This window comes from Trachurus trachurus (genome assembly GCF_905171665.1).
Source record: "Trachurus trachurus genome assembly, chromosome: 6".
Classification (NCBI taxonomy): domain Eukaryota; kingdom Metazoa; phylum Chordata; class Actinopteri; order Carangiformes; family Carangidae; genus Trachurus; species Trachurus trachurus.
The window spans coordinates 17,981,842-17,998,927 of NC_139897.1; the positions used below are offsets into that span (position 1 = coordinate 17,981,842).

Here is a 17,086-nt window from a genome sequence, read left to right on the forward strand (position 1 = left end):
TCCAGTCAGCTGACTAGGCTGATATTGAGTGATGGGTAATGTCTAGCAGAATGAGGTTTGTCTTAGGACTGCTGCTACAATCACCATGGGCTATACTGCATCAAAATGTTGGGAGAGAGAGAGAGAGAGAGAGGCAGCTCCCGATCACAGAGTCCTCTTCTTTGCCAAAAGTAATAGCAAGAAAACAGACAGAAAGCCAGAGGAGCCGGGTTTAAAAGCGAGGTCCTTGCCAACATCACCTCCGAAAAAGTCTGCTGGCTGTCTGGAAAACAAACAAGTAATCCCCGCTGGAATAAACAAGACAAGAGGGAGCAGAATTATATTATTCAGGTTTGACAAAAGATGGCTTTGTAAACAATAATTGATAAACTCGGTGTAAACAGTGGAGGACATTTATCTCCAGCATGGGATGGCAAGGCAAAATATAGGGATTTTCTTTTTTTGTGTGTGTGCGCAGTTTTCCTACACTTTTCTTGTGTTCTCATTGTTCTCTTTCCACACACACTGCCAACAGTTAAGTGTCTGAGAAAACTTTTGTAAAACTGTCAAGTGTTGGGCTCAGAATGACAAATGAAGTCTCATAATAGGGCTTACATAAGCTTCGTATTCACTAAAGTTGGTCCAGTCTCTACCTTTTTGCTTAACTATATTTAACTGGGTTTTCTACATTTGCTTCTGGAAAGTATACAGACACTTTCTGCATTTTATCACAGGTTTTATTTATTTACTTCTTAATTGATAAAATAGCACTTTTACTCATCAATCTATACCCAATTATGTACAATGACCAAAACATGATTGTACGATTTTTGTGTACATTTTGAAAATTAATTCTGTACCTTGTAGCTGCCAGCGATCACAGCCTCCAGTTTTCTTTTGGAAGTCTCTACAATCCTTGTACGCCTGCATTTGAACAGTTTATCCCGTCTAGTGTGGGAAGTGTGTGTGAACTGCCATCTTCAGGTCTCTCAACACGTTCTGTAGGGTTTAAATCTCAGCTTGGGCTGGGCCACTCAAGGACAGTCGGAGATTTGTCCCTAAGCCAGAACCGTCTAGGCTGTGTGCTTTAAAATCATTGTCATGTGGAAAGGTGAACTGTCGCCTACAGTCTGACATTGTGTGCATTAGGGAGCAGTTTTTTTTTCTCTAAAGACCTCTGTGTTTTGCTGCTTCACCCTTCACACAATTCTGACTGGTCTTGAGGCACCTAGGTGGCTCACCTAGCAGTTTCCTGCTTCTCTCCCACTGCAGTTATAATAAAGGCAAAAAGGCCCAGTGTTTGCATTTTTGTCTCCATGGCAGAGAGTTTTTATACTTCCAGAGAGCTACAAATGCTGTTTGGCAAAATTCACGGTAATTTATTTGTCGTATGTTTTTCACTCAAAGTGGCTTCAATCTAGCTGAACAATCATAAAAGGACTGATTGAAGCAGTTCCCTTGATACAATCACTTTTGTAGCAGGTTCTCTCAGCTCTGCAGGAGACTTGTGAACATCTGTTACAGTGAATGGTTCTTGTCAGCTGGTTCTTGGCCATCTGCCTGACCACTGGTGTCCTGGTGGCTCCGTGGCCCTGGGAGACCACTGTGGGACTGAGATCACGCAAAGCTGTGGATGTGTTTTTTAGCCTTTGCCCTGATTTATTCCTTGCCACAGTTTGCCAAACGTCATGATTTAGTTATGGTCCTGACATCCAGAGTGAGTAGTAGAAACTTTGGTGTGAGCTTTTCTAAACTATATCCAATCAATTCAGCTTGCCACGGGTTGTCTCAGGTCAAGTTCTGGACACTTTAAGGCTAAATTAAGTTTTTTGATGTATAAATTGGCCGTCACTTCTAATAGAAAACTGTTATCATGTATATAAATGTACATATCACTTGATATTGATAATTGTTGATAATCTCTAATGACCTTCTATTGATAAAGAGCAGGAGTAAAGTGGTGCACCTCTGTGGTTGTGGTGTCTTTTTGGCCTTTTGCACTAATTGGATGTTTTGTCACACATACATACAGTGTTGCCAGTTATTTCAAAGCCCAGGCCTAATTTCTACAAATGGTTTTACTTTGGCATAATGGATGACCAAATGTGAATGGTGGGAGAAAAATAAATGTATCAATTTAAAATTAAACCAACAACACAAAAAAGTTTATAAAATTGAAGAGATTTGAATACTCTCTGAAGTCAGTGTATAACACATGAAATGATAGATTGAAAACCTATTTTTGCAATTCAGATGCTTAACTGCTGCGGTGACTTAAATGCCTTTTTGAACCACTGAAGGGAAAATAATTTTTTTTCACGTGAAAAAACATTGACACACTTGACATAAGAGCATCTATAGAATTGCTTCAAAAATGCCAATTCCACACAATGCTGCACTCTAAAACATGTCAGTGGCAATGTCAATGCAGCACAGGTGTGACCGTATGTGTCAAACTCTCTAACAGAGGCGATACCGCAGATAATGCAGGAGAAAGCTGTCTCCTTTGATTTGTGCCTTCCTCCGGTCTGATTTGTCCTGTATCACCCCCTTGACAACTTGGGTTTATTGCCTCCACAAAGACTTAGATATGCATGCGGTGGATGTACAAAAGGGGTGTGGATTTGCAGAGCCCAGGACAGGCGTTTTTCATTTGCATTCACATACTCGAACTGGGTTCGTTTCAAGCTTCAGAAGCCACTTGTCTGGCAGCGTTTGGGCAAGGACACAGTGCCCGCAGATAGCATTTAACCCTGCTGCCATTTTTCCTTTTACTGATGTTGCTGCAGGAATTCAAATTGGTTAGGAGCTTCTTCTCTGTCATTAGGCACATAAAATACTCTGCAGTGACATGTTTGAAAAATGGTTTGAAAAATGGTTTGTGTTGACAGAGAAGCACAAAAACATTCCAACTCAGAGTCTGTGCCCTGTCACACTTTGATAGCAATATGGCTAAACTAAGTAGAGTTAAAGTTGTGAATTAATGTCTAATCATCAAATAAAAAGATTTACAAGAGAAGAGGATTAATCTAAAAATTATTTTATTTTTCTCTGTTTCTGTTCATAGAAGAATATCATTTCAGAAACAGATTACTGACAACCTGCTTATACCATATTTGTTAATTAATAAACAATAACAGTGATCATCACTGTGAACATTTCAAAAGGCAAAACGTTACATGAGCACATCATTGGATTAGTAGAAGTATGGTCCTTTGACTATTTCACCTCTTTAAAATTATAATTGCAGGACTTACCCCAGTTATCTAATGTGTGCCTGCTCAACCTTGACTAATGACTTAAGAAATTTTGAATTTAATGAAATTAATCTTGCAAAAGGTGCATTTTCCATTTCAATGTGTCATCCAGTGTATTTCTGCTGAAAAAGCACTTTCATGGTCAGAGGAACAAATAGCCATGTGTCGCGAAGGACAAAGCAATTTCATGGGGTGGCAGAAGCACGCAGACATTTCTCTTGGTCTTTCTCAATGCCGTCATCCAGATGCACCACACCTCTTCTTTCATCCTCCCATCCTTGGGTTTAAGTCACTTTGGCATTCAGGTGCTGATGGATTGGTTTGGACTGAAGGACACCAGAGGCTGCGAAGCTTGCCAGTCATTTTCTAATAAAGGCTGTCACTACGCAATCTTCCATTCAGGCATATGGATCTCAATTAATGGACCGCTGTGAAAGTTCTCAACAGGAGCTAATAGCTCTCCAGCAGGAGGTTGGAGGGACTGGGACAGTGTGTGAGTGTCTGTGCAGTTTAATAGATTGGAGGAAGAGAGGGCAGTGAGCTTAAGAAGCTGGTTTTAACTCTTTACTTTGTCTTCATATATTTCTCAGCTTAATACATGTTACTATATAAACACCCACACCTCAGCTCTTAAACAAATTAAAAACCTACTCAGTAACATGGTGTTTTGATGTGTGATGAATTCGATCTGGCTTGAGTGTGGAAGCTGCTAAAGTGCCAACAAAGCGAGATAATGATCCTCTCAATTGCTGTACATCAGGAAGGTCTCTGGATAATTCAGTGGGAAATTGTGTTTTTGTGATGATTTGACACAAGTTCATCACTCTACAAATTCTGTCGACTAAATTATTGATTCTGACTGCACTGTAATTCAAAATGAACAAAATTGATTCAAGTTTTTGTTTAATGTATTCATTAAAAAGTTCAGTCTGAATTTTTCATATGCATTAATATATCTGTGTTGTCATTATCATGATTAATAGCATCATAATACTGCCCTCATTTAGGTTTTGTAGAAATATACACTGCTATACTCTACTGACAGGCTGAGGACAAGAGGTGAAATCAATCCTGCTATCTTCCCCTCCAAACCCAATACATCCATATCACACTGACATAATGGAGGAAGAGTGGACAAAAGTAGAGAAAAAAAAGACAAACACTGTCATGATGGAGCACAAATGGATTACCCACTTGGCCTGACTTCAACCAGCCTTCAACTTAGCCTGCACCCCCTTCAACGAAATCCGCCAGAACTGCCAACTGAAGAGTAAAAGAGCATCTCGATGGAAAAAGCCCTCAGATGAAAATTTAAAAATCAGCCTGGCATGTCATCAGTGCAAATGAACTGGTTTTCATGGCGATGGGATACGCCTGCCTCCGACTCTCCTTTTCTTTTTGTTGTCCTATGAATATATTCATATAATCTCATTGTGAGGGGGTTGTGAGCATTACTCACTGTCGGCTCGTATTACTCTGTGGTGATTTACATAACTCATTGGATATAATTTGTCCACAGGTCACTCTAAACACCACAGCTCCGCGCTCAAGACACAACGGACACACCCTTGCTTTTTCATTCCGTGCCCATAAATTGATCCAGGCCAAGATAATTGCTTTGGCAATTCCACTGACATGAGTAGTAGCGTGTGTTTTGAGTGTGAATCTGAGCACTCTTTGTTTTTATAATGTGTGTGTATGTGCGAGCGTGTATCTCGGGTGTAATGGTATGCTGCAGTTGGGGAGCTGAAGTGAACCAGAGGCTGGAGTAATCCCCTCCAGTAGTGCTTTGTTCCATCAGCGGGACAGAGTGGGATCTACTTTACACTGACAGAAAGGTCTGGGGTCGCTCTGCATGGCTGCTCCAGCTTTCGGCAAGGACAAGAAACACGGCATCTGCTGGAAAACCTGCTGACGCTAACCCTCTTTCAGGATAAGTAAATACTGTAGATGAAATGATCGCATTTCAGATGAGGACTGGAAAACAAACAACGCTATGTACACGGCAGAAGCGGCTTAGAGAGATAAACATTGTGAAAGTTCAAATAAATACGATTGTGCAGAAAGGATTCTATTTTCATACAATAGTTTCAACTATCTCGCAAAAAACTTGTTAAGCTTATTTAGCTTCTTTCTCTGACCAACTGTAAGTGGATGCTGCGCTTTGAAACCAAAATAAATAAGAGAAACAAACAACAAACAACTACAAAAAGACTTAGTGGCAGTCGTCCCAGAAAAGACAGAGATTTCAGACAAATCCTACTGTGCATTTCAGAGGCGGGATGCAGCTTCTCATCTGCTCCAGGGGGATTGGACTAAGGCAGAGGACCATAGTGTTTGGAGAAACAGGGAGAGGGGAGGGGATGAAGATTTAGGATTTGCCCTCGCTAGTGCTTTAGTCTTCCACCATTAAATATGGGGCGAACATGTTTTAATGCGATCACCAAAGACTGGAAGGGAAGGGCATGAATCACTGACGGCAAGTAAACAAGTATTGTATTAGCAACAAATAAGAGCCAATGTAGCTGAGGGGCTGTACAGGCTGGACCTTGAAATGCAGCTACAGCAGCTTGGCTTGTGTGCTGAAGCAAGAAAGAAAACAAAAACCAAAAAAAAAAATCTCTCAAGACGGAGCAGAATGACTGCACCGCTGCTTTCAAACTTTATATAATTGGTTTTTTAAATGTAAATTCTGCAGCCAAAAGCACCAGACCATAATCTGTAAAGACTTGGTGTTTTCTCGTCAGTGTCCATGCCCTGTCAACTGACGTTTACGGGGAAGCTGCTCCTTGTGGAAAACAACAAAGAGCTGGACCAAGGTAAAAGAGAAAATACCGGTCCAAATTGTTTCTCATTGAATAGATATGCATTCCCACGCTCACGGTGGCATGAATCATGTCTGCGCCTGTTTGCCAATTTGCCATAATGTTTGGAAGCTCATTCTGAGGCAGTTTAAATCGATTCCTAATCACAGCGTCGCCAGATTATTGCTTTTACTGCCAAATTACCTGTTCTCATTTCGCTGCGTGTATCTTGGTTGGGGGTCGGCGTCTCCGTCATTAACGTCATAGCTGGCCTCAGGGTCCTAATAGACACAACAAGAAAAAAGGTTAGGAACCCAATCATTTCTCTTCACACTCTTCATTATCTCTGTGGTCATTTTTATTTGCTAATTTTCCGTAACTGTTAAAATAAAAAAGAAGCTATTTTCCGCTACCATGTGTCTTCGACTTACATAATTGCTGATGAGATCAGGATGGTCTTTCTCGATGCCATCGTCGAGGATAGTCACCACAACACCTTTTCCTGTGTAGCCTTGAGCCCAGGCTGCTTCGGTATTCAGGTCTTGATGTGTAGGGGAGGACTGGAAGAGACATAGGTCTTTTGTTCAGCTGTCAATCTACCGTGACTGACACTTCCCAGACCGACCAGCAGACAAAGGTCAGGGTGGGAACAGTCACTTTAATCACCAGCAAATACTTTTTAGCCATGGGAACACTACACATTAAAAATGAAACCAGAAAGGCTCGATTTAAATGCATCGCCTGACATGTCAACCTCTTTATGTTGACCTGTCAGTGTGCAGCACCATACTGTAGATACGCTGTCAGAAAAAAAGACAGACAGGTCAGGAATCTTGGTGGGATCATTTGCTGCTCTTACAGAAGAAATCACAGCATGCAAGCTTTCAGAGGAGGAGGAAAAGGATGATAAGAAGGAGGGAGACAAATAGGGGATATAGAGAGAGTAGTAAAGTGTGATTTGGATGAATAACAAAAAATATTCGGGCCGGGAGAAGTGTGAAGTGATGTGCGCGCCAGAGGTGAAAGAGATGATAAGAGATAAACACAGAGAGATGGAGGAATGGGGAGGCATCATATACAGTCTCCTCTGCCCTCTCTTCTGTTTCCTGCTGATTTCCTCCACAGGGCACAACCCCTGCACATGCAACTCTGTGTGTGGATGTCTGGCTGCTTCGATGATGAGCTCAAACTTTTAGATGCCGGCTTTCTACTCGAACCATTCCAAGGCTTAAGGCAACTCTTTACCACAGACTTATGCAGCTTCTTCTCTCTCCAAATAAACCAATTAAACAAAAGGACTTAATATACCACATACTGGTTGCAATACCAAGACAAAACCTCATCAGTCGGGTGGTGCATACCTTCAACTAACCCATCTTTGTTTGATTTTTTTTAGCCAGAGCTATGTAAAGAACTTGAAAAGGGAGAAAAAAGGAGTATTAGTCCTCAGACGATTAGAGGTCTAATGCTGAATGGCAGAGGAGGTTTCACAGCTTCTATTCACTGGTGATTTATTTCTGGGATAGGCAATGCTGTCATTAATCCATTGAAGTCACGGAGGTTTTGTGCATATGAGAAAGCAAAAAAAAGCAAAAAAAGAAAGAAAGATTAGGGTAAATTGAAGCATCTCTGAGAAAGGCTGCAAATAACAAAAGACGTAAAGCCAGGAAACGTTTGCTATCAACGTTTCACAGGTGATACAGTTCAGCAGTGCATCTGTCCTGACATTTAATTTTATATTCAGCCCAGCATCCTAACAAGCATTGCATTATACATTTGACGCCGGAAACCCTGTGTTGGTGGTAAGGCTGATGTAACTAAAGCCAACAGGATTGTTCCCAAAGACAATTTAGTTTCTATCTGACCTCTCGCGGTGGAAAATTAATATCACTGCGATAATGAAAACATCTTTAAAACCGGGTATCCGCTGTTGATTTTGCAGAGCTGAAAGTACTGAAAGTACTGATTGTGCTGTTTGGCCAAGGAAGCCTTCAAGGTTTAATCAGAAATAATTGCAGAGCAGAAGCTGAAAAAAACCCGTCTGTGACAGCAGTTTGCTGTTGACAAATATGAATACAGAGAAGGACTTTCTCTCCAGCCTTGAAATTTAAAGTGGCATTTAGAATGAATATATGAATTATATATATTCACCTGGGTACATGGCTGAATTTCTTTGTTGGTGATGCTACACAGTTTTCATACAACAACATGCATGCACTACAGGTGGCATCAGGTATATCACTTTAGAACTAATAGACTAATAGGCATTGGGGACATTTAAGACATTTTGAAAGTGAAGAAATTTAAAAGAAAAAAAAGAAAAAAACAACAACAACAAATGGACAAAAAAACTTGAATATGAGAAACTAATGAGGTGTAGGCTACAAAGACCAGAGACTATCACCCACCAGGTACCACTGCTTGGGAAAATCCGGGTCTGTTGGGTCTTCAAACACATCCCTCTTCTTCCTTTTTCTCACCACTTGCTGTTCTGTCCACAGGACCTGCGGTGCCATTAATACATACACACAGTACACACACACACGCACACACACACAGACGGAGACAGAGAAAATTCACAGTTAACACAGTTATCTTCGAATGCTATTGTGTGATTACTAATGATAGCATTTCAAAAATTGTTGCAATGTCCCACAGATTGTAGACGTGGAAAAACAAGGCCTCAGCTGTGTTCAAAAAGTAATAACTAGGAAGAGAGGCACAGATGTAAAGCAAATCTAATTTATTTCATTCCTGAGATGCAGAGGAAAAGTGGCTTCTGTACACTGTGCCAGAGTGGGGGCCTTTGAAGTCCTGGAGGCTGCTGTGAGAAGCACGGGCTTGGTAGGGGTGGCTGACAGCAAATGCTAATATCACTGAGGAAATGTCATTTTTAAACTTTTGTTTCTGAAGTTGCAAGGTTGCAGTTTTATAAAAAAAAACAACAACAACAAAAGAAACAATTCCACGCACTTGTGCCAAAAGCCACACAATAGCTAATCATTTAATATCTGTCAACTTGCCAGTTAAAATAACTAGACGACAAAGTGCCTTTCTGCTCACTTCTGTTTCACGCTTGTTTCTACCATATGTAGCCTGACAGGCATTTTGCTCAGTTTGCACGACTGACAGTATAGACTCCCTCAGGACTTGATAGTTTTTATTAATGGTTAAATATTTAGAACACACATACATAATGGATGTTAAAAATGTGCCATGTCACACCACTACACCAAAGGTCCAGGTAGCAGTGTCTCTTTCAGGGGCTTACTGTTAAAAGCTTTGCAAAGAATTCATACTGAGACATGGTCTAGTACGCACACAGCTGCAGAGATGCCTACATGGCAAAAATTCAGATAGATCAATCCATGCACAATTTCTTTTGCACGCTCCAAATGATATGGAAATAATTGAGCACACGTGGAGGAATACCACACTCCTTCGTCTCTCTTGATTGAAACGATTAAACATTTTTACAGCAGTGTTTTGCTATTTGTACTTTCCACATAGGCACTGTTTACAATAGACACTCAGAAAGAATGAACCAATGTGCCGGATAAAAGGTGAGACTCTCCAGATCTTTTCCCACAAATAAGTCTTCCTTTTTCTTACCACTTGCTGTTCTGTCCACAAGTCATGCATACAGTACACTATATACTTTCCCCACATATAAGTTTGTCGACAAAATTGAAAAATGGTACATCTCTAGAGGAATATTAATGCTGTAAAGACAATAATGTAGTGTGTATAGTATATTCCATCATGGGAAGTTTTTATGTGACAGTGCTCCAAGTTACACATACAAATATGATACAAAATATAATATATATGATCGTGAGTGTGAAAGATGGTGTGTGCCACGTTATTTGTGTGTAGGTGAGGCCCAGGATGTAGCAACCGTCAATGACAATATCCCAAAGCAGACACCTAGCCATTGACCAACCAATCTGTGGACAGTGTCCAAATATATATTTGGCACATTTCCCTATGTGTATTGATAACTAAGCATTTCATATCCAAGCAGTGAGACAAATCGGATTTGTCTGGATGGCATTTTTATAACCTTAAAAAGCAACAAATCTTGAGAATTGTGGTGAAAAAAGATGGAGAGGCACTGCATATCATGTTACGATCAGGACAAGCATATCAACAGTGCCTTAATACAATGATGTGTGATGTAAAGAATGAGAAGTAAACCCATGACAAAACAGAAAGGTGGATCTAATGTGAAGCATGTGTGTGTTTATTGTTTTAACAAAAACTGCATTTAATTCTAATTAAGAAATTGGAAACTCAGCTATTCTTCTTCCTTAGTCAAATTAAGAAGTAACGCATTCAAAATTGTGTGAGAGCGAACTTGGAGTGAACCGAATACTGTAGCATTGGGAATTTGCATATTGAAAACACTTATCTTCTGCAGCTGTTTAAGCAATTGCTGCCATGCATTATTATTGTCAGTGACAAATGCATTCTTTGCTGGGTTTTTTTTTTTGCTGAAGGTGAAAATGCTTATGCTGGTGCTACTCTTGTATAAACCTTGTGTATGCCTAAACCTGTGACTTCCCTGTACAAGGCCTGGCAGATTCTCGTGGTACATATTGTTATTCAAGTGTTTTAGTTGTTTCCATTAGTTTTTTTCCTGCTTGCTTGTAACTGTGAGGGTTGTTCCTGGCGTCTCTACTCACTTGATTTCATGCTCTTGAAAAGCGTGAGATCTGAATGGAAAACAAATGAGAGTGAAAATGTTCAGTGTAGCAACCGTCTGCAGTGATGGTCCAAGCCCTTTTTGAAAACCTAGCCGCAGGGAATGAAGTCATTAACTTTATACAAGTGACCAGAGACTAATTAACATTATCTCATTTCATTACATTTAAAATTGCACATGACTGACCTCGCTGCACTGCTGCCCACTGCCCGTCACATTATTATCAGAACAAAATGACAACTGATACACGGACAGAAAGATAATCTGTATGCGGCCATTTGCTGTTAGATACTTAGTGTTTCATTTATGTAGCCAATTAATGCAAATGATTAAACATTGGCACATTCAACTCACAGATGACTCATATTATCATCAAGAAAACTGACATTAAATATAATTAATGTAATGTAATGTGATCAAGTGAGTGATGGAGAACTAATTAGAGCACAGAGAAATAAGGACCACCCTCCGGTCTGGGGACAAGGACAAACAGTGAGAGGCATACAAAAGCAGACGAAAGGCAATCATGAGACAACAGGGAGGCTTCCACATGGGCTGGGTCTGTAATCCACTTGAGCAATAAACTATTTGTTCCGTCTCTCCCACAGTGTCCTGAGGGCTTTCCTGTCTGATGACTAAAGAAATTCACACTGGTATTGTCTGTACCACAGAGGGACTGGTAGAAAGACAACATGTGCTTTGATCTACAAATCTGCCCTTCTCAACTTTATGAAGAAAGAGGATGTGTTAAAGGATCAGTCTAGTGATATTCTATTCCCTTTTGTTACTTGTCAACAAATCCCATAAAAAGACCAAGAGTCAACAATGAATTGCTACATTATGATGGTGATCACAGCACTGGATTATTCTGAGTTGATCCCATATGTATTGTTCTGCTATTGTTAATCGGTGGTTCCCCACCTGGGGCTCAAGACCCTCCCAGTGGGGTTCCTACATACATCTGAGGGGGTTGTTATAGAATTAGCAGAATATTCTTGTCATCTTTGATTTTTTCTTCTTCTTCTGAGGAACTGAATAATTTTATAACTCTTACATTTTATGACCTCTAAATGTCAGCGCAAATAGAAGGAATAGAGAATAGGAAAGACAATCCTGCCCACTGATGATAGTCCTCAACAAATACATGATTTCAATCTGTCAGTCCTGTGACTCTGCATCTCTTCTCCATCTTCAGTAGGAAGCCGTGGGCTCGGGGCTGAGTGCCACAGACAAGCTGGGTAAGCGATAAAGTACCGTGAAACTAACTAATGCATTTGTTGGTTTAGGTCTTTTCATGTCGTTTGTTGACAACAACACAGTATTGCATGCACTGTATGGCCTCCTGCAGCCCCTAGAAACACCATGCGCTCTGTGAGAGAAAGTGTGAGAGAAAGAGAGAGTGAGAGAGCGAGAGAGAGCGAGAGAGAGAGAGAGAGAGAGAGAGAGAGAGAGAGAGAGAGTCCCTCTGAAAACACAGCATGCAGTAGGCTGCCTTGCACTGCAGTTTGCAGTTTGTACAAAACCAGTAGCAGCCACCCCAAAACAAATCGATTCTTTCCCTCGTGGAGAAGGTGTGGGGTGTGGAGAGCAGATGACAAACAGCCCTCGCAAGCATAATGGTAAAAGCTTATGCAGCTGCCAATGTCATCTTGCCACTGTGCGATTATTCAAAGGGGATGGTGATAAGCGACATGTTAGCACGGCAGAGCAGTGGAAAAGAGACAATGGACGTAATGTGAGAGACAGCAGCTGGATTACAGAGAGGAAACACTGTAACAAGCTCAAAGCTTAGCAATGACTAATCCAAATCCAGCCATTATGTTTTCATTGCCTTTTAAAGTCGTTTTTCTTTGAAGCAGGTGAAGCAGAACCTTTTTCTTTCCCCTTTTCCAGGGATCACATGGACGCACTAACATATGAATATACAGATGCACATAAAAAACACACACAAAAACACAAGCCCACTCTCTCATGATGTGGTGTTTTTTTGGCAGCGGCCACTACTTTGCCTCAGGTTTTGGTCGGTTTGCGGTTGTGTGGGTTGGGAGCTAACCTAGGGACAGACTGGATGCCCTGTATAGCTGTGGGTTCAAGTGCTGTGTTAACTCGAACTACTGACCCTCTGACAGAGATGAGCCAGTGAGATGAAATCTGCTCTGTCGAAACTGCTTCCATATTAGATAAGGTTTTATCTCTCTGACTCTGTTACGGCTGCGGCTCTAAACCCAAGATGCTTTCACTCTCATTTGGTGCTGCCAAGCAACGTACAGTTCAAACAGAGCAGAGTAAACTCCAGTTTCCATCTTCCACATTAATCCTGGTCCTTGCCAGCAATTTATTAGGAGCACATCGATTTTCGATTCACCGTCCTGCTGTTTCACCAGCAGTTTTGCATCGTGTCCCTCACGGTCCTAAAATCTAGTATTGCACACTATGAAATTCTCCTAAGTAACACAGACAAAAAACCTTACCTCTTTAACTGCCCATACTAAATGTCATTTGCTGTTGATTTAGCAGATTTTAGAGTTAGTCTCATAACAATCTGTGTGCCACAGTACTCCCCCAGCTTCCAGGCAGACACCTCTGAACCCATATGCTCTCAGAGCCTTGTTAACATCCATTTAGGCTGACCTCTGACACCACCGGCCTCAGTGAATGTCACCATATCTCGCTAATGATGTCTTGGAGCCTCAGCGCTTGTCAGACCACATCAGTCCCCCCCCCTCAGCCACCTCGACTTGTTCTCAGTAAAAGATAAAGAGCAGTCCTCGCTACAGATGCCCCAAGTCTGTTCTCACATCGTAACCGTCCCCTTTTTAACACCAGTCAGGTACCTCTTAAGATACATTTAAATAGCAGCGATTACCACTGCTGCCTCCAGTGCTTCCAGTGGAAACGTGGCAGGCAGTGTGTCGCTGAGTGGGGTGACAGCAGCACTGAGAGAGAGGGTGGCGGCTACTGCACTTGTAACACACGCAACGGCACAGCTGCTGCCTGAGTTCACGTCAGTGGGTAAAAACTTTTGGGGGTGAAGGAAAGGTTAGATTTCAACAACAACAACAACAAAACCACAGAGGGCTAAGCCTGTGTTTGTGAGTGGCAGATGTGTGCTTTCCCTGTTAGTCCAAGTTATACTGTATGTCAATAGATTTGGTTCTGTTCAAGTTTTTTCCCCACACACAACAGGTGAAGAAACTGTTGTTTTTAGCACTTGAATCATCAAAGCAATATTTTAGAAAAAAAGGCAACATCTATTTTCAGAAACAATGTGCCACAGTTCTCACTGTCAACAAAACTATTTCTGCATTGTTTTCTCGATAACAAAGAAAACCATTCACAGAGATTCCCTGTTGTTGTTACAAGGACATGTGTGTGTGTGTGTGGCATTTTTTGCACACTGAAATTTCCTCCCTCCGCTCAGGTGTGAAATAAAGCAATGCAGTCCATGAACACAGCTTGCAAAAGGTCATGACATTCTCTTAAACATGTAGGACAATAACCTTTATATTTGTAAATCTGATGCACAAAATTGAAGCTACACAAAGTTAATTTACGTACAAAATCTCCTTTGTGCAATGCCGATGAAATATTCAGCTCAAGTGATTAAAGACATTTTTATACAGGCCTGTTCTATTAGCAGATCCCCTGTTGCCTTTACAAGACAGCAGTGTAATAACCTACAAATGCCAAGCCTAATGACCATTTTTGTGTGTACAGTAAGGAAATTATCTGTTTAAAATGTGATATCTGGAACCTCCTTGAGAATCATTTCCACACACTAGAGGTGACTCAGGTTGATGTGCTTTGATCTGGAGGCTGCAGAATAAGAATTAAAATTAAAGATGTAGAAAAGAATTATAGGACGTAGAAAAGATTCAACAGTAATGTGTGTAATATCAATGTGGAAACTTGAATAAAGAACATTAAATCACCTAACAAACGTGTTCCTACCCTGTGCATAAACTTCACCATGAAAAGATACCCAAGGACGTCCGTAAGTACAGACTTGAGGTTATTCATGAAGGCAGATTTACAAGTAGTGCTTTCTTCAGTTCTCGCTTCTCTGGTTTCCATCATTATTTTCAAAATCACTGCCTTTGAGAAAAAAAAAAAAACAGCTTTTTATCAAATCTGAAAGAACTGAATTCTCCTTCGTTTAGAAACAGTGCAAATAGTGCAATGTGAGATTGCTTATCTCTAGATCCCTAGTATGAGAGAGAAAAAACAAAAAGCTTCCTTCCACAGCTGGAACTGCCAACACTGTGGCAATTCCATGCTGACTTAACTACACCTGGTATAACACAGAAAGTGAAAGATTTGCAGAGTTATAGTATATCAGGTCTGAATTCATGGTTGGGTTAGGTGCAAATCCAGAACCAGATGTCCTGGGAATAACATTCAAAGGTGTAAAATGTTCCTGAATTTTGATGTTAGATTGAACAATTCTAATTTTCCACTCTAGTTAACACTCAGGTGCAAATAATGTGTGACAGGAGGAAAAGAGAGGCCAAACACAGAGGCACTCCCAGCTGTTGTTTTGTTTGGGAGGATATATTTTGCATATTATTTACAGCTATGCGGCGCCTCGGATCGGGTCAGAGGGACAGATGGAAGGACTGGTGTGGACTGCAAAAGATTCAGGGTTTGACAAGCTGTCATTGACGGTGACATTCCTTTCTCTTGTGATACACACACGCTTTGTGTGTAATCCAATCTGTCTTTTGGCCTTTTGTTGCTGCAATGAGCACCGTAGGGGCTGACAACAGTCTTACCTGTGGTTCTTTTTGCAGTCTGATGTGCATCCCCCTGTGGCCAGACAAAGCTCTCTTCTCCACGGCATGATGCCTGAAGTGATAATAATCTCCAAAAACCTGCACAGACACAAAGGGAAAAAAAGCAATGAATTCACCTCCAGCAACAGGATGACCAGCCAGCACTCCCTGCTCACCAAGGCATTTAGAGGCACATGAGAAAATGTGCAGAGAGTGCTCATGTGGGAAAGAGCTGAAAACACATGTCCATTTGGACATCATTTCCATATTCAAAGCTAAATGAGAGCCTATTACTGTTTTGGCTTGTCACAATGTGAGCATCTCTCCACCAAGATGAAAAACACCATAAGTGGTCTGTAGCACCCATTATATATTCTGTGAATTTTAGCCACAGACGTGCTGTGGAGGCAGAGCGAGAGATGTAATTGTTGAAGAAAATGTGAGAGACACAGACAGCCATCCATTACACAACTGCAGATGGACATTACCTAACCAAAAATGATTAGATGCATCTAAAGTTAAAGGTAAAGAAACTTCACAGCTACTGCATACTGAAACATTGCCTGCTGTGCTGTCATTGTTCACTCACAAGTCATGCTCAAGAAAGCCCTTTTTAGGACAAGTATCTAGGTGACAGCTGACATGAAACTGGCCTAAAACCTCAGGGAGTGCTTTCTTTTGTGTGGCTTGCTCTAAAGTGACACATGGAGCTGCCTGTGCCTCCCCATGTAATGGTCAAGGACAGCTGACCTGAGAGCAAGACACAGACTAAATAATACAGACATCCAGAGATGAGTGCACCGCACAGGGAAAGACAAAAATAACCAAACAGAAGGTGCAGGAAGAGGAAGACAAGGAGCAGCTCAGCCACTTTTTTTTTTTTTTTTTTTACATGGGTACTATTCACAAGAGAGAAGCCTCCATTTGAAGAGGAAGTGCTGCAATCTGTACAGTAGTGCCACTGGGGACTAGCTCACCTTCACAAGCCCAGTGGAGCGGAGGAAGAGAGTGGGGAGAATAGAACCAGGGGGGAGGGAGGGAGAGAGAGAAAGGAGGGCGGTTGGCGAAGGTAGGCAAAGAGGGGGGGGGGGGGGGGGGTGCAGGGTTTGACAGGCCGCCCGGGTAGGATGGATGTGTTTGAGGGGGGGGAAGAGCAGACGCAGCAGGATAGAGGGCTCTCCTGGGGTTGCAGGCTGATTCTGCGGGCTGGCTGTCTGTGGGCCGACCAGACTGGAGGCTGAGGCTCGGAGGCCTTGTCTGGCAGAGCTGATCTAAAGCTGCCAGTTCAGCACGCCAGCCAATTTAACTTCATTTGTCAAATATTTCTAATTAAGATTTTAAATCACTTGCTATGATAATTTCCAAATAAAGTGAGCGAACATCAATCTCAAACTACTCCCAGAGTTCTGTTGCATGCAATTATGGGAGGAAAAAAGATGGAAATGACGTCTGCTTTTGTTGCGGAGACAGCTTAAAAAAAAAAAAAAAAAGACTGTTCTCAAACTATGAAAAGTACGGCCAGTGAAAATGTCAGTGTAAAGAAACTATTCTGCAGGAATGTGATGGGGA

General features: G+C 41.5%; 1 protein-coding gene across 2 annotated transcripts in view; it reads right to left on the bottom strand.

The window, feature by feature from the left end:
- furinb (furin (paired basic amino acid cleaving enzyme) b) overlaps positions 1–17,086 on the bottom strand; it is a 76,897-nt gene that overhangs the window by 23,678 nt on the left and 36,133 nt on the right. For both annotated transcript variants that reach the window (XM_083974329.1, XM_083974330.1), the window contains exons 3-6: positions 15,518–15,616; positions 8,449–8,544; positions 6,472–6,600; positions 6,245–6,321 (exon numbers count right to left, since the gene is read on the bottom strand). In XM_083974329.1, coding sequence (XP_083830455.1) covers positions 6,245–6,321; positions 6,472–6,600; positions 8,449–8,544; positions 15,518–15,616 — 401 coding nt within the window. The remainder of the gene's footprint in view (positions 1–6,244; positions 6,322–6,471; positions 6,601–8,448; positions 8,545–15,517; positions 15,617–17,086) is intronic.